The 20990-nt window shown below is 36.0% G+C and overlaps 1 protein-coding gene across 2 annotated transcripts in view; it reads right to left on the bottom strand.

Moving 5' to 3' along the window:
• Positions 1-1012: 1012 nt before the first annotated feature.
• LOC125860004 (factor of DNA methylation 1) overlaps positions 1013-20990 on the bottom strand; it is a 38615-nt gene continuing 18637 nt past the window's right edge. Inside the window, exons 1-7 of one of the 2 annotated variants that reach the window (XM_049539881.1) lie at positions 7604-7790; positions 4309-5206; positions 3723-3904; positions 3438-3527; positions 2969-3256; positions 2600-2818; positions 1013-1491 (exon numbers count right to left, since the gene is read on the bottom strand). In XM_049539881.1, coding sequence (XP_049395838.1) covers positions 1261-1491; positions 2600-2818; positions 2969-3256; positions 3438-3527; positions 3723-3904; positions 4309-5206 — 1908 coding nt within the window. In that variant the 5' untranslated portion in view covers positions 7604-7790 and the 3' untranslated portion in view covers positions 1013-1260. Of the gene's footprint in view, positions 1492-2599; positions 2819-2968; positions 3257-3437; positions 3528-3722; positions 3905-4308; positions 5207-7603; positions 7791-20990 lie in introns of those variants that run through there. The other variant, XM_049539882.1, reaches the window with a different exon arrangement.

The raw sequence follows: 20990 nt of genomic DNA, 5'->3' as shown, positions 1-20990 counted from the left end.
TTTTCCGGTGAATCAATTTTAAAAGGCTGATGAGAAACATTTTTTCCGGTGAATTAATTTTAAAAGGCTGATTTTGAAGATGAATATGAGATTTTAAAAATAAAATAAAATATTTGTAATGATAAAAATGATATGGCAATTTTTGTCTATGTGACGATATTTATCTGATGTGGATAATGATGTGTCATCCACATCAGCACAATTGAGAGACACTCATGCTCAGAGGGGTTTAAAATAACGTATTTTAATAACTTAAAGTGCTTAGTTGGCAAAGTCGTAAGTAGAAGAGTCTAGGTGACAAACGGAGCCAAGTACAAAAGTCTCCCAGGTCATTCCGCCTTTTATTAGGCGTTGTAACTGTGACAATCCATGACTTCTCTGTGAGTAGCATGTACAGTAAAATACTGTCAGCATAGTCAAAGGTTGACCAGTTCTATCTAAGAATACTCTGATTAAGACTTTCCTCTTATGGATGTGTTGTTGGATTTAATAATGGCCGAATTAGTTAAAGACTTAAAGTTCTAGGCTAAAAGTAGCGATATATATACATATATTCTTGTGCTGCCAAAATAGCCAAGACTAGTGAGGTCTTACAACTTGACAGCACAATCCTGAAGAGAAGAGTTTTTCTTTTTTTACCTGGATCATCATGCAAATGCTCTAATCTCATGTACACAGGGCAAATAATTGAGAGGATTGTCCTTCTGAAGATTTCCTTGAGATTTGGAACTGCAGACTCTTGGTTATAAGACATCTTCTCCCATAACATATCTGGCTTACATCTTTTTCTCCATTGGCAATTATCATTTGGTGTGAACGAGGGAGGCGAGATGACGTGCGGTTTAGTAGATGAGTGATCTTTCACCCTTCGAAGTAGCATGGAGACAACTAAAAGTCCAAGTGAAACCTGCACAGAATTTCATCTAAAACAACTAAACAAGCCATGCTGTAAAATTGATATAGAGCTGTTCTAGTTATAGATGCTTGGTATTGGACTATGTATTCTCTGAAGGAGAAGGGCAGAAAAACTGATTGCATAACACAGTTTAAAATAAAATCGAAACACCATCAAACATAGTACCAATCCCAGTGCCATATCAGAGTCGATAATCATATTTTCGACGGCAAACAGTCACCCCAGAAAAGGCGAAAGGAATAATCTACATAGAGTATAGTAGGACATACATGGTTTTACAGGCATCTTTAAAAACATATAGGGGATACCCGAACTAGTTTAAATAGAAAAACACCCAGCTATCATCACCCCCTCTTGCGTTTTTGTGTCTTCAATTGCTTGAAAATGTAACTGATTACTTCCTTCAGTGTGGCCTTCCTTCCTTCCTTGAAATTCCATAGCTCAGGAATCGCGTACCTACCGCTAGGATTGTATTCCTCTATCTCCTTCAGAGCTACGGTCACGGCATCATAAATTTCATCCCCCAATTCCTGCTTTAGCTTTCCCAGTTCTTCATCATTCTCATCTATCACTCTCTGCATTTGAAGATAAATGGTCACACTTCAAGCTGTCAATATGACATGAATATGCTTCTCTCTTTTTCTTTGTAATTGTTGTAAAGCAGCACGGATAGTTAATTATGGGGACAAAAGAGCAAGGTTTTTTCTTTCTGCTAGTATCAAAAAGCCTCTTCGTAAAAGATACTGAGTAGTAAACTTTAAGTGTATAAGCAATTTAACCCTCTAGTTATTTTGAGCTGTGAAGATGACCCTAAACTATTCAAACTTGTAATTGTAACATTTCTATTATTAGATTACATAAAGGTTACTGTTGTAACAAAATCACATTCATGACTGCAAATGTGAATTTGAAAGGGGGCAATACAGCTATTCTGAGAAGAGAACTTTAAGGAGAATTCTCAACAATATTCTTTCCAAAATTTAAAAGAAGACGTAGATATAAGATTTCATAATACAATTCTACTTTGGGATACCTTGTGTCTTCAATCTTGAACTAGGGGAGAAGAAAAATTGAAATAGAGCTGTCAACTACAAAATGAAGGAAACAATTTTTTCTTTCTCCCAAGGGGTTGACCAAGTGTGACAGAACCTCCATCTCCAACCATAAGGTTAGGGTATCAGGTCACAGCAGGGAAAAATATGGGAGAGATCCACTGTGACCCTTGTGCAGAGGGGTTTGCAGGGTGTGCTTCGCTCGTAAGCAAAAGGGAGTAGTAGTGCACTTTGCCCTTTAATGAAGCTCTTCCACATTGACCAGATGCAAATGAAAAAAAAAAGAAAAAGAAAAAGAAAAAGGATGGACGACCTTGGTAGCTAAGTCCCAACTCCTAAGTCCTTGACCTTAAACTCTTAGGAGTCGTTTGGTGTGAGGTATAATAATCCCAGGGATAAAATGCAGGACTATTTTATCTTGTGGTTGGAGGTATTAGGCAGTCCTACGATAATTTATCCCACCATTTATACCTTAGTGATGGGATAAGTTATCCCATATACATGGTGGAGTAACTTATCCCGGGATAACTTGTTCCCAACCAAACAACCCCTTAAATATACAACTCTTAACAGAAGGAACTAAATTGGCATAAACAGAGAGAAACTGAAATAGCCAAATCAAAGAACAAACCTCCACATTCGACTCATCAATCATGATTGTTTTAAAGGGATGCCAGTCAGGATCTTTTATTTTTTCCTGCCACAGAGAGAGAAGTTCTACAGCCTTGATTTCAGCTTCCTGATTCGGAAATTTCTGCTTTAAAGCATTCTGGAAGGCCTTTGAATCAATCTCCCCCATTCTTTTTATCCCAATATGGGCTCGCGCACTGCTCAATACTTCAAGCAATCCCTAAAGAGAGGATTATTACAAATAACTCAGCATAATGAGAAATACAATGTTACAACAAGAAACTACATCACCATCAAATGCTTGTATGGATTCAACAAGGTTTTGACTACATTAAGTAATTGAAAATCTTACTGATACCAGATATCATACCTCTTTCAATGTGCGCCGTGCATCTTGCAACTCATCATTACTTTGGCGCTCTTTCAACAGGAGAGTCTGGTTTAGGGACTCCATACCATCCATCTCCTCCATTTTATCTTTCAGCTCCTCATTCATCTCTTTAATCTTATTTTGTACAGCTGCATCGTCATTGCCTCCAAGGTGCTTCATAACCTCTAGTTTTCCTTTAAGTTCTGCTATTTCCATTTCCAGTTTTTGCTTCGCATCAATGTCCCTCTCTAGCTCAAGAATCTTTTTCAAGGCCTCCTCCTTCTCCCTCTGGATATTTAACATCAACATGAGTAAAACTCTGTTAACTTTGTGCTAACAACAATGGCAGAAACCCCAACTTGCAGGTTTTGCAAGAACCATATGCAGAAATATCCTTGCTCAAAAAATAAATACACACGCAAAAAGAGAGAGAGGAGCAGGGGGGGAGAAACATGATTATGAATGACACCTTTTGTTCTTCAACCAGTCTCAAGACATTCACATCAGCTTTTCTTTGTTCCACAGAGGCCATTTGAAGTGCTGAATTTCTCACATCATTCTGAATCAACAAAATAAAGTTCAACACATTATAATTCGAAAGAGTTAGCTTTAGGGGACCAGAAGCTTGAAAGATACATTCTACCCACATAATATAGGCACAATGGAGCGCCAAAATAATGTAAGCCACTGCGGCTTTATCATGATAAGAGAGAAATATTTATTTATAATTTTAACTCATGCTGGAATTTGATACCTGTTTCTTCTCCTCATCAAGCTTTTGCTTTTCTCGCTCAGTTAAGGCTTCACGTTTATTCAGTTCTCTTCCCCAAGAATCAAGCTTCTTCTTCTTGCTCTCCAGCTCTAAGCTTAACATTTCCTGCTCCAGCAGGACCTTCTGTACATGCTCACGTGCAAGGCGTTGCATCTTTCGTGATTCTGCACCAAGTACACCTTAGTTATACTTTAGAAACTAGTGGAGCTTTCTATAAATTGATGAATATCCAAAAAAGGAGCTCTTTAGCTTGTGATCTTTGTCAATCAAGGATCTAGTGACACCTTACTAGTTCTCAAAGCAAATGTAAGATGCATAAAGTTAGTTGCATATTAATTAAACTATTTTAAAGAGACACGCTCTAGTGAATCCCTTTCGTCCAAGTAATAAATGAAACAAGCTAATTATAGAGTAGATGAAAAAGAACTGGCACTTTACAATGTCAAGTCTAAACATTCTACCTATCAGACACATGGCAGGGACATCAGATAAGAAACATAAATTTCACAGTATCTGCAGACCAAATAGAACAATAAAAAAATTTTAAAAAAAGTTCGCAACTAAAAACCTTCAAAAAAAGAACGGTGTAGCATGTCTTTCTCCGCGAGCATCTGACGAAGAGACAGTGTATTCAAATTGAATTTTGTCTGCAGCTCATCCAGATTTTCATTTTTCATGTCAATTTCATTGGCTAGATTTGCTACAACTTCCTTTCTACCCTGTGTTTCTTCTTTAATAAGGTCCGAGATAGTCTTCAGCTCCCCCTTCTCTCGCAGATATTCGCCTAAAGCCCCTTCTGCTACATAATCATCTTCTCGAGCAACCCATCCATATAAATTTGGACCAGGGCAATCTCTATGGGATTTCCATTCTTGTTTGCTGCAGTGAGAGGCTTCGAAAGACTTCTCAAATTCCATCGCACCCTTAAAACCAGTCCAATCACTATTAAATCTCACAACAGCTTCGGAGACTGTTGCTTTGTTATCACAGAAAAGCTTAACTTCCAAAGGCATATACAAGGAGAACTTTTTTAACCAATACTCCTTGTCATCTGGAGATCTTCCATTTGCTGTTTCCTTTGATACATTAACGAAAATCCCAGTCCAAGGCCAAAAGAACAGTTCATCTTTTTCAGATTCTGAACGCTCTGGAGTCACAGCACGTTTAGGTATTGGCTCAGCCTCATTCACTAGGTCTGTTTCCAGATACTTTGCAAGTGCTAAATGGTTTGCCTTCTGTTTAGCACTACGGTTAGCTGAACCCTTGCCAACCCCTGTAGCATGTTGAAGAAGATCTTTGTACTTGTAGTCTTGCTTTTTCTTCCCTGCACAGAAGGGACATCTAAGGGATCCATTTGGGCCCTTAACTTTCAGTTTTCCTTTTCTTAATTCTTCATAAGGCTTCTCTTTAAACTCAAAAATCTCAGAGTCACTCAAATCTGATTCTTCGCCTGAACTGCTACTCATCTGGATTTGTTTAAAAAAAACTAGAGTTAATTCTAAGGATTGTACATAATTGATAATACAAACAAATATCAAGGCAAATCAAGCAAAATCTTAAACAAGTAATTTAATGGAATTGAATCATAGCTGAAGATGTTAACAATAGCCTACAGCGCATGTAAAAAGCAGGTAACACGCAGAAACTATGAAGCAAGCAACTAAGAGGACTTGAATCATAGCTGAGTATGGTACAGATAGCATGCTTAAATCCATTAACATAGAAGCTTTAGAACAAGCAGCTTAAAGAACTTGAATCATAGCTGAAGATGTTATAAGTAGCCTACAACACAGGTAGAAATCAGTTATATACAGAAACTGCCCGCAACAAAGTACAAAATTAAAGTGTTACCAGTCAACTGAAAGAGGGAAATCACTAACTTTAAATGAAACAATACCGTTGAAATACACCATTTAGTTTTTTTTTTAGAATGGTAACTTTTTCTTCTATTTATCCACAGGTATACTACATCAAAGTAGCCCCCCTCCAAAAGTATTACAAACTAGACCGACTCCATCTGTGCCTTTTGTCACAAATAGTCTAAAACATATAATGGTGTTTTGGTTGACACAGTATATTTTCACCTCAATTCACCAGACCTACCACTTGTAATAAACGTAGACTGAAGAAAAATATTAGAGGAAGGGAACATGATGCTTCAGCCAAAACCTATCATTTTCCTCAAGTTAATAAATGAATATTCAGAGGAAAGTTAAAACAACAACAACAAATCCAGTGTAATCCCACTAGTGGGGTCTAGAAAGGGTACAGTGTACCCATGGGTGAAAGCTACCCATGGTTGAAAACCACCATACCTTAATCACAATGCCCAAAGAAATTGATTTGTGAAAGCTTGCTTTCACAACCCTAGTTGAATCTCCTTCTTCTTCTTCTTCTTCAAGGTTCTAGATAGAGAATATTTTGAGAGGATGAACTTTGGGGAAATGATTTGGGTTTTGGAATATATGACTTAGTTGGGTGAGTTTTAGAGTTAAAAGGACTTATATAGTGACCCTAGGCTTAGGCAAAACGACCTCACTTAAGTTGGATTAAAACCAGAAAAGACTGCTTAGCCGTCAACTTATAGTGAACTGCCCAGGGACCACGTGACCTTATTTGTACCTTTGAGAAGGTAGAGGAGTTGTTTCCAAAAGACCCTTGGCTAAGAAAAACAGTTAAAAAGAGGCAATAGCTCCAAACAGAAACAAGAGCAAGATAATAAGATACCGAGGCAAAACAACAAGAGGAGGATAGAGTGTACGTAGACCTTAAACCTACCTCGTGGAGTTAGAGAGGCTGTTTCCGAGAGACCCTTGTTTCCTTAGGTGTGCAAAGGCATTAAAAATTGGCTCTAAATTATTTTTATGTGGTGGTTAGTTCTAAAATGTTAGTGCAATAAGTAGATTCTGAGAGTCTATGTCGGTTGGAACCAATTTCCTAAATGAACTATCTCTGAACAATTTAAGTACACTATTTTCGATTACTCTAATTTGAAATTCCTAACAGTAGTCAAAACTATTTTAAAGTATGAATCAACAATTTTAATTAGTGATCAATGTAGCCCAACACAAGAAGCGAAACTCAAAGCTATCTGTGAAAACCATCCAATTTGCACTTGATGAGGTAGAATAGGATTTGAAACAGCTCTTAACTAGAACTAGAAAACAAAAAGGAAGTAACACAAGTAGATTAAAGATCCATTTGGAAAACATATCTTAAAACAAAAACAGTTTTATCAGAATATTAAGGGTGGGGTTTATGGTTACTGATAAACTAACCAATGCATAACCTTAAGTCTTAACTGACAGCATAAACTAAACACAACCATAAACCCCTTGGACAGGAAATAAGTTTTTTGTGCACTTGATTTAGAATACTTAAAACTGCGGTTTAGGAGGAGATTAACAAATACCGACCCAGAGCTCATTGACCCTGTACAACCGTACACTGAAAAATCAGGCTATAAACACAGATTTCAAGTCTCTACCATAAAATTAGATTACTAACATTTGAGTACCATGTATTAACAAATGTTTGAGCTAAGAAGTGGTCACATTCTTAAAGACAACGCAAGGAAATCCAGAGTTCCAAACACACACACACACACCAAAAAAATGGAAGCAAAATAACATTTCAGATGTAACAGCCGAGAATCATCGCAGCTCTGATTAAGCCTAAATTCATAAAACCAATCGCTAATACTGCAAAACCCTAACCCTAAACCCACAGAACTAAGGACAACAAAAGCATAAAAAAGCTTGTAGATAACAAAAATAACAAGTTTCAGCACAAAAAAAGAGATAAAAATCGAAATTATAACAACAAATTGGAGAAAAAATAGATCATTTTCTGCGTTTTGATACCTCTACGAAAAGGAACGATGAACTTGATTGAGAGATTTCTGAGCTCTAACAACAAAATGCAGGCGACGCCGACGGAGTTTGGAATTTCGATTGGGTTCCAATTTTATGAGTAGAAAAAGGAAAAACCTAAGGTAAAAAGAAGAGGGTCTCTGCAGTACCCAGTACACACTCAGATGGAGTAGCGTATGGATGCCACGTGTAGAAAACCAAGATTAAAGGGGTTGGCATTTTTTTCATTTTGACACTTCAACCCTCGAGTTTATTTCGGTTAAATCTTTAACCCATATCAAAGTATTTTATTTGGGCAATTTTTTTACTAAAGAAATGTATAAAATAGATTGCGTAGATTTTAGTGAAAATTGCGCAAAACGACAAACATCTCCAAGTATATTATTATGTAAAATGACTATATTTTAAATTATTTTAAACTTGTGGCTAAAGTTTTGCAAAATTTTGCTATTCAACTTTTAATTGTATAAATTTAAAATTTGTATAATTCACCTTGATTGTATAAATTCAGAATTTGTAAATGACTGTAACTATTTGCATATTATTTATGAAAAATAATAAATTATCATGTTTGTATATTAGCAAGAAAAATATACAAATGAAATGCTAAGAAATTCGTAAATGTATAAATACAAAATTTGTATATGCTTACCATGTTTCGCAAGTGAAATATATCAAGCAAGCGAAATATAAAAAAATGAATATATTCTAAGCTACGTGACTTGGGCTACATGTTATTTCTAAGGGAATTTACACAAATCACATAGTGTTAACTAATTAAATCATATCTCTAACTCTTTTCAAAATTACAAAAAACCATTAAATTTGGTGGAATTCGGATACATCTCAAAATGTTATGATACATCGCATACTGATTTCAGATACATTCCTCAACATTTTGATACATCGCGTCTCAATTTTGGATACATTACTCAATGTTTTGATACATCACGAAAAGTGATGTATCCGATCGATATATCGTGTAAAGTGATGTATCTCAAAATATGAGAGAGTAGGAATTTTTGTAATTTTTTTAAATGATGGAAAATTTTAAAATATATGGTAAAATGAACTGTATATTTAGATAATTTTTCCTATTTCTAATCCATTTCCCATTTTTCCAGGCATTGATTGGAAATTGGAAATGTTCTTTCGGAGTTGAAGAAATATTGGGCCTTTTAATATTGCAGCCAAGAAAAATGATGGGCTTTTAATTGTTGGTTAGTGTGATTGGCATTACTATGTGGACTAGCCCAGTTTGAGTTTTGGTGCCTACCTTTGCAGTTTAGTGTTTGTCCTTTTCATAATGATGATGGAGAATAACTTATAAATCTATTGATCAAAATTGCGGTGGACGGGTAAGTATAATCAGAGTTTTTGAATTCAAATTTTCTTGGCGTAGGTGCCTTTAATAGGAGCATTTTACGTGCACGAATCCAAATTTAGTTGAGCCCTAATATAAAAATCGAACATCAGATGAATTTTTTTTTAAAAAAATATACTCTAAGTAGATGAAGAAATGAATAAAGGTGTAACAAGATAAAGCTTGAGCCTAAAGTTTTGGACCGATATTAGGTACATAGCGTAAAATAGCATACTACTATAGTCCTACAACCTTCTAATTTTAATTAACTTTGTAGCTAGAATTGATGCTCATTTTATTATTCACTCTAAAAAGAAGAATAAAAAAATTATCAACGTTGTTAAAAGTGGAAAATAGTTCAATTGTGAATTCCAAGACGGATTTAGTACAAAACATATAAGTTCATATGAATTTAACAACTTTTGTTTAAATGAACGAATTTAGTATTCAAAAATTTATTTAAATATCTTTAAATGTTTGATTATGAGTTATCTTTTTAGATTAATTTGAGATAGTTATGCAAAACGATAAATTTTCAAATTCGGACTACGTTTCTAACTCCAATCAAAGCTTCAAAACTCGATTGAGTGAAAGAAATATTATTGAAGAGAATTATTGCCACTCTAATCCATTCATGTAAGATAAGTATTCTTGTTGTTTTCCATGTGAAAAAATGCAGGTCTATACTCTATATACCTAAAATTCTAAACCAGACAATAACTATAAATTAGAAGGACCTGTGCATTTGAAATGACATTTCTCTTAATATAGAAATTTGTTTTGTTTCACATTTTATATCTTAATTCTTTACCTTGTTATTCTAAAAAAAAAAATGAAACATAGTCATCAAGCAGGCGAGCATTCTTTACCTTGAGTTTTATTCCTCAATCAGTAATAAATCTTTTCAATTTCATTTCATTTCACCAAACTCCGTCCGTGCGAACTTACTTACATTAAAAAACAAAGGGTTATGATAAGCTGACAATCAATATAAACTTTACTTCCACGATACCTAATGTGATGAAGATATACAATAAACTTAAATAAAAGTAAAAAATTATATAGTTAACCTAACTTATTCAGTTGAGACTGAGACGTAATTTATTTTATATATATATATGTATCTTCTCCTTATCGTAAGTTTCTATTACTAGCCTATACGATTCCGCACATCTTTAGGCATTTGCTATATGATAGTGGTAACAAAGGAATAATTAAAGCTTCTGAATTTGGATATATATTCTTTTTTTTTTAAGTAATGAAACGGAAGAAAAATTAATTAGTATTATTTTTATAAAAAAAAACGACTTACACCTTCTCATTTTTATTTTTATAAAAAAAATAAAATTGATCCACTATTATAATGCTATATTAATATATGACAAGTCAATTTCACATTCTTTTATTTAATGATATGTCTGGAAATTAATTATGCCAATGTTTTTTTTTTCATTGGAGTTGTCACTATTTAAATGGTGGATGCAATGAGAATTGAGAACCACCAAAATTGTAGGAAAAAAAGAGAAGAAATAGTGATAAAATAAAGATAAAGAAGGAGAATAATTAAGAAAGAATAAAGACAAACGTGTCATTGCCAAAGATTCCCTGCATTAATAACGTTTAATTTAATATAATGTTTTCCACTTAAAGTTATACTCAAATAAAAGGGAAAAAAGATAAATATACCCCCGAATTATCGTAAATGATATGTCAATACCCTCCGTTATACTTTATGGTTGTATATACTCTTACCGTCAATATTTTAGGTTGTGTATACCCTTGAGACTAACGGTTGAACACATGGCTACATCTCAATAATTTACCTAATATTTATTTTTTTATCCGAAATTAAAAAAACAAAAACCACCCATGTTCCCTAACCCATCCATCACCCAAATTAAAATCCATTTTCCATAACAATTCCCTTCAAACAGTGCTAATTGTTCATCTTCTTCTCTTCTTTAATTCTCAAAAAAATGTTGCACAAATAAAAAATTTCACTAACATTAGCCTCTTTTTTTGTGTGTGTGTGTTTAGAGTTCATGGATGATTGCGCACAAAATCATCAAGTTAATTTTGTGATTGGCCACCGCCGTCGCCTTCTTCTTCTCCGAAGTTCACACAAACATTTGAATCATTAGAAATGAAATTCGTGGTGTTTCTCAGTGATTTTTTGTCGGTTGTGTCCGCCTTGGAGAGGCGCCCAGCTTGGCATTGACCTTGCTTGTTAAGACCGCCGAAAAATCATCGTCGACGACCAATAGTGGTCTGTCCGAGTTCAAACTGTTTGAATGAACCAAAATTTCTTGATGTTTGATTTTTCGTCTGTTGAAACGAATAGTTGGTTTTCCGTCTTTGAAACAAATTGTGCAAGGCAATTTATTCATTGTGCCCATACAATGATGTATAAGCTAAATCTATGTGGCTTAAACTCCATGATTGACCGCCTTCTCTCTTACTGTAAAGTCTTTTCAGTTTCAACGAGCAGCCATGGCGAGGAACAAGTGAAGACGAAATTATGATAAAATTTGCACTCAGGCAACCATTGATGAGCTCTATAGAAAAAAGGGAAGAAAACTAATAGAGAGCAATTGCGTTGTGTTGAGATTTTTATTATTCACACACTTCTATATTGATCCTTACAATCATGGATCCACTTATATACAGTGCATTTACAAAGTTAGTTACTAACTAACTATCCACTTGTCAACCTCTAATTGGAAACTTATTAACAAACTTCTTAATTAACTAATCTATACACAATTATCAACTAACTATTCCTTCATTTCTACACTCCCCCTTAAGTTGAGAATGAAAAATGTTTTTCATTCCTAACTTGACCAGTAATGCAGCATGTTGTTGACGACCCAAAGCTTTGGTAAACACATTTGTTGGTTGTTCTTTGCTTGTAACATAGTTAGTTCTTACCAAACCTTCCTGCAATTTTCCCTTATAAAATGGCAGTCAATCTCAATGTGTTTTGTTCTTTCATGATACATGAGATTGGCTGCTATTTGTAATGCAGCTTTATTATCACAATATAGATCAAACCTTAACCTGCAACTCTTGTAACAATCCTTTCAACCAAGTCAATTCAGCAACTGTTTGAGCCATGCACCTATATTCTGCCTCAGCAGAACTTCTAGAGAAAGTGTTTTGTTTCTTAGCTTTCCAAGAGATGAGAGATGTTCCCAATTTGATACAAAAACCAGAGACAGACCTTCTAGACATAGGACAAGCAGCCTAGTCGAAGTCACAATATGCTTCTATCTTCTCATCCCCTTTACTAAACATTAAGATACCAAGCCCAGGCTGACTCTTGATATACTTTATCACATGCAAAGCATCATCATAATGAGACCTTTTAGGGGCATGCATAAACTGGCTTAAGGACTTAACAACATATGATATATAAGGCCTTGTGATTGTAAGATACAAGAGTTTTTCCACCAGTCTATGATAAACACTCATGTCTTCTAAAAGAACATCCTTAGATTTTTCAGAGAATTTAAGATTATACTCACTGCTAGTTAGTTTCATATTCTGCTCCATTGGTGTCCACTTAGGTTTTAAACCACTCAATCCAGTCTTTGAGATCATCTCCAGAGCATACTTCCTTTGTGATAAGAGGATTCTCTTACTTGACCTGGCAAGTTCAATTCCCAAAAAATACCTCAGTTCTCTTAGGTCCTTCATTTTGATGTTTTTATGCAAATCTAGCTTAGCTCTATTGATTTCTTGTAGATCAGACCCTGTGATAAGCAAGTCATCTACATAAACAAGAATGAACAATAGCTTGTTATTAGTTATTTTTGTGAAAAGTGAATAGTCATGCTTGCTCTGTGTGAATTCAAAATTTGTGAGAGCTTTTGTCAATTTCAGGTTTCACTGTCTAGAGGCCTGTTTCAAACCATATAAGGATTTGAGTAGCCTGCATACCTTTGACTCCCCTTGGCTACTAAAACCTTGTAGCAAAGCCATGTACACCTCCTCAGACAGATCACCATTAAAGAATGCATTGTGGACATCCATTTGGAAGATAGGCCAATACCTAAGGGCATCCAATGCAATCACAGTCCAAACTGTGGTCATTTAAGTATCATGAAAGTCAATGTCTTCCTCTGAGTATAACCCTTAGCTATTAACATTGCCTTAAACCTTTCTACAGTCCCATCAACATGATACTTTACCTTGTAAACCTATTTAGAACCAATAGAAACCTTCTCAGATGGTAAATCCACCACCTCTCAAGTATGATTATGATCTAAAGCCTCAAGTTCAAGCTTCATAGCTTGAATCTACCTAGGATCTTTAACAGCCTGGGAATAAGAAGTAGGCTAAAAAATAGAAGAAAATGAGGGACAAAAAGCTTGGAATGGACAAAAAAGATGAGAATATGAAAGATATGACTGAATAGGGTAAAAGAATAATAACTAGCAGAAGTAGAGGAAGTAGTAGAGGGCAAAAAAGGATGGACATAATCTATGAGCCATATATGAGGCTTAGTAAGTCTATTGGACTTTCTTAGAGGAACATAGGATGTAGCATCATGTGAAAAAATAATAGGTGAGGAGGAAGAAATATTAGGACAGTCAGGATGCTCATCAGATAGGTCTAGTGAAGATACATGGGGAGAATCTGGCATAGAAGTAGTAGAAGAGTCCTTAGAACCAGGAAGAAACTGTGACTTAGGATGAGAGAAAGGAAACATATTTTCATGAAATGTAACATCTCTACTGATTATAAACCTTTCTGCAACAATGCCATATACCCTGTAACCTTTTTGAGCAACAAAATACCCCATAAAGACTCCTGTAATAACTGTTGACACCCAATTTTGACCGACCTTTAGCAATTTTGGAAATGCTATTCAATTAAATACATATTTTAAAATATCTTTTGAGTTTAAAATTTTAATCGATTTCGCCTAAAATTATATATTTTAGTAAGCATGATTTATGAAAACTATTGTAATTATTATTTAAATTATTTTATTATTATATTTATCGATAGTTAAACTCAAAATATTTATTTTACTTATTTATTTAAAGGTGCTTAAAACTTAGATGTACTTAATTTAGGTGAAAATATTTTTTTTAAACGTAGTATTTTATTAATGAGATAGCATTTCCTAAAATTTCCTCAAAATCATTTAAATGTTAGCCCACTTTATTCTAATTTCTTTCAATTCTAGCCACTTCAATTCCAATTTCATTTCAATAGTAGTTACCCTTTTCATTTCAATTCTAGCCAACTTATTGCAATTTTAGCCTATCCAATCCAATCTGATTTCATCTCTTAATCCTAACCGTCCATCTTTTAAATTAAATCCTAGCCCCTCATCTCTTATTTAATCAACGGATGAGATCGATCTTCCTTTTCTTTCCTATTCTAACCTAAAAGACCAAACCCTAAAAGATTTTTCATTCTTTCTCCCTCTCTCAACAGATCAGCCGCCTCCCCTCAGCTCTCATCTTCATTTTTTCCGGCGAAATCAACCGGAGAGAGAGCTCTCCTCCCCTCTCCTCTCTGCCTCTCTTCCTCCTCTCTCCCGTCGTTCCCCTCTCCTCTCTTCTCATTGCCATAGCAGCAAGGAAAGCAACATCCAGGCGAGGTAAACAGCGGCTCCGGCGAGACCAGCAATCGCTGGCCGCCTCTGCTTCTCTCCCTTCTCTTTTTTTCTCCGGTGAAGCAGAAGCAGCAGCAGCGCGAGAACCAGCAGGTGCTGGTCGTCTCTGCTCCAATTTCCGGTGGACAGCAGCTCAGTGAGAGCATCAGCAGCAGCGTGGAACCAACAACACTGGCAAGGACAGCCAGCAGCAAGCTCCGGAGGACATTTCTTTGGATTTCAAGGGTATTTAAGACGGATCTTTGACAGATCCGTCTAGGTTCGCTCTTCTTTCTCAATTATCATTTCTTTTCGTTTAACATCTTTCATTTTGTTTGAGTTTGGTGTGATTTTTACTTGTTTAAGTATATGGCAAAATCATATTCAAACATGTTAGTGTGTTGTTTTACTTTTATTTTTGTTAAGTCTATGGCAAATCCACATTCAAGCATGGGTCCAAAGTGATGATACAAGCTGATGCATTTTTCATTTATACATATCTCTTATTTTCATATTTTTGTGAAAATGAAGTCGGTTCATGGCTTCTATTGTAATCTGCCTATTTGCTATTTGAATTCATGACTTCTATTGTAATCTGCCTATTTGCTATTTGAATTCATGACTTCTATTGTAATCTGCCTATTTGCTATTTAAATTCATGATTATTGCTTTCTTGTGATCTGCCTGGGTTCCAAATTTGTGAGTTTTTATTTGATTTAATATGCAGGTCATGATCCTAACCAATGGATTTTATATGTTTCTCTATTTTAAATTGTTGTATCTTGAACTATTTTGACTTGTTTTCCTCCTTGTAACTTTGATTTAGCAGTATTTAATTGAGAGCTATATTTGTTTTCTCCCTAGAATAATTGATTGATCATTGGAATATGTCTCCATTCAATTTGAATCTGCATGCCGATTTATTGCCAATATGTATGCAACTATATCAATCTCAATTTTCCTTCTGTTTGTCTAATTGATTAATCCCTTGATTGCCGGGTCGATTATTTACTTGTTCAAGATTTGCTTTGCTATTGAGGTATGGTTTAAATTTTCTTAGATTATTAATCATTATTCTACCCTGATTAATGTGATATAATCGGCTAGACTCTTGCTTCTATTATGGTAAATCTTTAAATCAATAGGTAAGGATTGTATTATTTCTTTTCCATAAAATACTAGTGCTGACTTTATAAAAATTGATAGATTGCTGTAAATTGATCCCATTGCCGTAATACTCGTCCTAGCGTATTCTTATTTATTTATTTATGTTAATATAACATTGAGTAATTATTTTACTTAGGTGTTTATTGCTTTCCTTATACATGCTAGCCGGTTCTTACCTTGTTAGTTGTAACTTTTAATTATATCATTGTCTTATTTAGCTGCTCTTATAATTGGTAAAAGTTTTAAAAAATCAGATTTAGTTCTTCTTTAATAAAGGAAATTGTTATATTGTTTGATTCCTTAAAATATTCAATTCCCTTATATATGTCCTCTTACTCACTATATAAAGTGCCCTCATTCTTGTTATTGGGGACGCGGATACTCACGGTTGAATCTTCACACACTACATATCTTGACTTTTTTTTACTCTTGAATACTTAAAAAATAATAGTACTCTCTACTTGCAAGAAATATTCCGATAAACTTTAAGGCTCCTCTATACTTGATCTTCGCTGTGTTCGGGTCGGATAGTGGATCAAGTTTGTCTTCATTGATGTCCTTCTTTAACTGCATAACTGGTTAGTGACTTGTATATATATAATATATTCAACTTCTTGTTTATGCATCACTGCGCATTTAGTTTATGCATAAGTTCGAAAGGAATAAGAGGAGACATGCAAATCCGTTTTCGTTCTTCCTTCACTTTGTGTGATATTATATTTGTTGATTGTTTACTTCTCTAAGTACTTGTCTGTTTATTTTTAAATAAATATGTGTATATAATGAATGCACTCATAATTAGTATTCTTACTTTAATATAGTACAGTGTTGTCTATATGCTATATTTGTTTCACTTTAGCAGGGTTTGAACTTAAAGGTTCAAGACATGAAGAGTCGCCATGGGAGGGAAATAGACGAATCGATTTTAATTTATGCTTTGTGTATTATTTTTTTTATTTATTATTGTTTTTTGTAATAATTTGTAAACTCTAATTCTATATATGATATGACTTGGGGATCGTCTAAGGGGAGGGGGATATACGTGCTAAATGTTTTTTTTTTTTTAATTATTTACGTGTGATTGTGGAAGGTCTGTATATATTGTTTAAATCATTTAGAATAGGCAAGCATATCGGAATGCCTTAATAATTGGCTTAAAATCAATATTTGTGTATAAACTCTATCATGTCAATCAGCTTGTCATGAATGTGTGTTTCATTTGTAATGATATTGAACTCTTAGAATCTTGGCTCGTATGCTAATTTTGTTAAAATTCGGAAATTGACTAATAATTATTAGACATCATGCCTATAGGAGTTACATAATTCTTATATATTTTATGGGTATATTGTTCACGGCATTAAGATCAGAATTTAATTTATGTTCGTTCACTTAGAAATCATGCTTGTAGGAATTAGTAAATAAGTTAATTAATCAGTCCCTCGTTTGAATTTTCGCATGTTAATAATTTTATAATGTCTTAGAAATCAGGCCCACTGGACTTAATAAATAAAATAATGTTGACTAATCAAATTTTGTTAGCATGTTTAATTAACCTTAGGGTGCTAATATTTCTAGTATGCTAATAACTAAATAAGATTTGCTCATATGACGGTTTCCTATATATTTAAGGGAAAATCAGCATAGTACTTTTTTTCTCAATTAAAATTTGAAATGTTTTAAAATAAAATCTACTCCTAATTAAAATTTGTTACCACTTTGTAATTATTTCGGCATCTACTAACTGTTGCCACTTAAAATAATTTTCTCATAATAGTCTAACCCGCTATTGCATTAATAACAATCTTTTCTGCATAAACCTGCCACTTAAGATACTTGCTGCTCCTATTAAATCTGCCCCTGTTTAATTATGCCTGCCCTTGTTATTGACTAATATACGCTAATAATTGAATAAATTTTGCAACCTATCGCGTCCTTCTGCCCCTATAATATTAATAGCACTGTTATAATATATGTTTTGTATGCTCACACACTTCGCATGAATCCTTTCACTTTACTTGTGTTTGCCAGTATGTATATTAAAATTTAGAGGCCAATATGAGACCCTACGTGCTAAATGCTTGTCCAAATTGTTTGACTTGGTGTCTAGGTGGGCCTGTTATATTTTATTCTAGTCTATACCCACCTTCATAGTAGTCCAATGCCTCTTGGACCTTAAGCGGGGACGATAGGCACCTTGTAGAGACGTAAAACATGCTGTGGTGGGGTAGGGGTAGTTTAGGCCCTATGGAGATGATGACATCGACTCAGGCTTAAAGAGACAAACTTTGATTTTGTCTGTCCCTACACGGAAGCCTATTAAAAAAATAAAGAAAAATCGAGTGCTGATCCTAAAGTCCTCCAGAGTCTCCCTTTCCTTTGTCCCTTTATTTGTTTATTATTATATTTGATTGGGGTAGCTTAAATAAAAATAATATAAAATTTGTTTATTATATTTGATTGTGCAATTTCTATCTTCTTGCTCCTCTCTTATTAATTGTTTAAATATTTATTTATAAGTTATTACATTACTTAGTAACCATGCTAATTAAACAAATAATAAATGAAGTGACCCTAATTGCTACTTGTAACCCCCACATATTGCATGAGATACGGCCGGGACCCACATTTGTGGACCTTGAGGGATGCCTAACATCTTCCCCTCGAGGTAATTTGAACCCTTACTCTGATCTCTGGTTCGTAGACCTTAGTTAGATTTAGTTAGGTTAGATAGGTGCCCTAACGCGCCTTAATTCGTTAGGTGGCGACTCTTCAATCACCCAAAACCCAAAAGAGTTGTTAGGTCCTGTACCAAAACCCGTTTTGCGAAAAACGGGGCGCGACATCGAGACATGCCTCTGCTTTGATTTCAGGTGAGCCTGAGCGGATTCGCAGATTTGTCAAGGGTTTGACTCCCACTATCCGTAGTTATGTGTTTTGATCATCTCGAGAGGGTGCTTCCTTCCAGACTATAGTGAGTGCAGCCAGAGAGGCTGAGTTGCTTGAGCGGGATGATTTTGGTGGGCCCAAGAGGGTCCGTACAGGTGGTCAGTATTCGGGTACCTCATCAGGAGGTAGGGCCCACACAGGGGAGGCGGGTCCTTCCTGCGTCAGAGGCTACTACATGCTTCATTACCAGTTATCGAGGGTGGGCCAACAGCTCGGGGTCCTCCAGGTTCGGGTCGAGGTGGTTATAGCATTATTTCGGGTTCTTCATAGTCAGGATCCACACCGAGGTCTTGTTATGGTTGCGGTGATCCAGGCCACTTGATTCGTCAGTGTCCACATCAGACTCGGTCTGGACCACGCTGTACTGTCTCCGTGGTCCTAGAGAGAGATTCAGCACCTTCGGCTAGAGGTCGAGGTCGGGGACCAACATCTGGTAGAGGCGGACGAGCTGTGGGTAGAGGTGCTAGTGGCGCCTCAGGTTCACATAGTGGGGGCAGAGGTGCCCAATGTTATGCTTTTCCTGGGAGGCCCGAGGCTGAGGCTTCTGATGCAGTTATCACAGGTATCATCTCAGTTTGTCATCGGCGTGCTTCCGTGTTATTTGATCCTGGTTCTACATTCTCATATGTGTCTACATATTTTGCTTCCGACCTTGAGTTGACTTGTGATCGTATGTCTGTGCCTATTAGAGTCTCTACACCCGTAGGTGAACCCTTAGTGGTGAATTGAGTGTATCGATCTTGTATTGTTGTCTTATCGGGGTATGAGACTTGGGTGGATATGATTCTTCTTGATATGTTAGACTTTGATGTCATATTGGGTATGGACTGGCTTTCCCCCTATCATGCGCTTCTTGATTGTTATGCTAAGACTGTCACCTTAGCTATTCCGGGTATTCCTAGAGTGGAGTGGAGAGGGACTAGTGGTTCGTATCCCAACAGGGTCATATCTCATATTCGGGCTCAGAGGATGATTGACCAGGGTTGTTTATCTTATTTGGCCTTTATTCGGGATGTTGGAGCTGAGTCACCGGCCATGGAGTCTATTCCGGTGGTTCAGGAGTTCCTTGATGTGTTTCCCAAGGATCTACCTGGTGTTCCTCCTGTCTGTGATATTGACTTCTCTATTGACTTGGAGCCAGGCACCAAGCCCATATCTATTCCACCTTATCGTATGGCTCTAGCTGAGTTGAAGGAGTTGAAGGATCAGATTCAGGACTTATTGAGTAAAGGATTCATACGCCCTAGTGTGTCGCCTTGGGGTGCACCGGTCTTATTTGTGAAGAAGAAAGATGGGTCGATGAGGATGTGTATTGACTATAGACAGTTGAACAAGGTAACGGTGAAGAACAAATATCCCCTTCCCCGTATTAATGACTTGTTTGATCAGCTTCAGGGAGCAGCCTTGTTCTCTAAGATTGACTTGAGATCTGGGTATCATCAGTTGAGGATTAATCCTTCAGATGTGGCTAAGACAGCTTTTCGCATACGATATGGTCATTATGAGTTTTTGGTGATGTCATTTGGGCTCACCAATGCCCCTACGACGTTCATGGAGTTAATGAATGGAGTGTTTCGCCCATACTTGGATTCCTTTGTAATTGTGTTTATTGATGACATCTTGGTATATTCCAAGACTGAGGCGGATCATGTTTGTCATTTGAGGGCCGTGCTACAGAAGTTGAGAGATGAGAAGTTGTATGCCAAATTGTCTAAGTGTGAGTTTTGGCTTGAGTCAGTGGCTTTCCTAGGGCACGTGGTGTCTAAGGATAGAGTTAGGGTTGATCTGGCCAAGATTGAGGCGGTTCAGGGTTGGACTAGACCTACATCACCTACCGAGATTCGGAGTTTTATTGGCTTGGCGGGTTACTATCGGCGTTTTGTTCAGGAATTCTGTACTATAGCTGCGCCGTTGACCAGATTGACTCAGCAGACGGTTCCTTTTCATTGGTCACCTGAGTGTGAGGCGAGCTTCCAAAGGCTCAAATCCCTATTGACTTCAGCACCTGTCTTGACTTTGCCAGAGGAGGGTATTGGATTTACTGTTTATTGTGACGCTTCGGGTGTTGGACTTGGAGGTGTTTTGATGCAGAAGGGTAAGGTTGTAGCCTATGCCTCTAGACAGCTGAAGGCACACGAGAGGAATTACCCCACTCATGATTTGAAGTTGGCGGCTGTGGTATTTGTGCTTAAGCTGTGGAGACATTACCTATATGGTGTTCATTGCGAGGTATTTACTGATCATAGGAGCCTACAGTACATATTCACTCAGCGGGATCTGAACTTGAGACA

The sequence above is a fragment of the Solanum stenotomum genome, chromosome 3 (genome assembly GCF_019186545.1).
Source record: "Solanum stenotomum isolate F172 chromosome 3, ASM1918654v1, whole genome shotgun sequence".
Taxonomy (NCBI): Eukaryota; Viridiplantae; Streptophyta; class Magnoliopsida; order Solanales; family Solanaceae; genus Solanum; species Solanum stenotomum.
The sequence above is the reverse complement of the archived record's forward strand: the minus strand, read 5'-3'. Positions and strand labels throughout refer to the sequence as shown.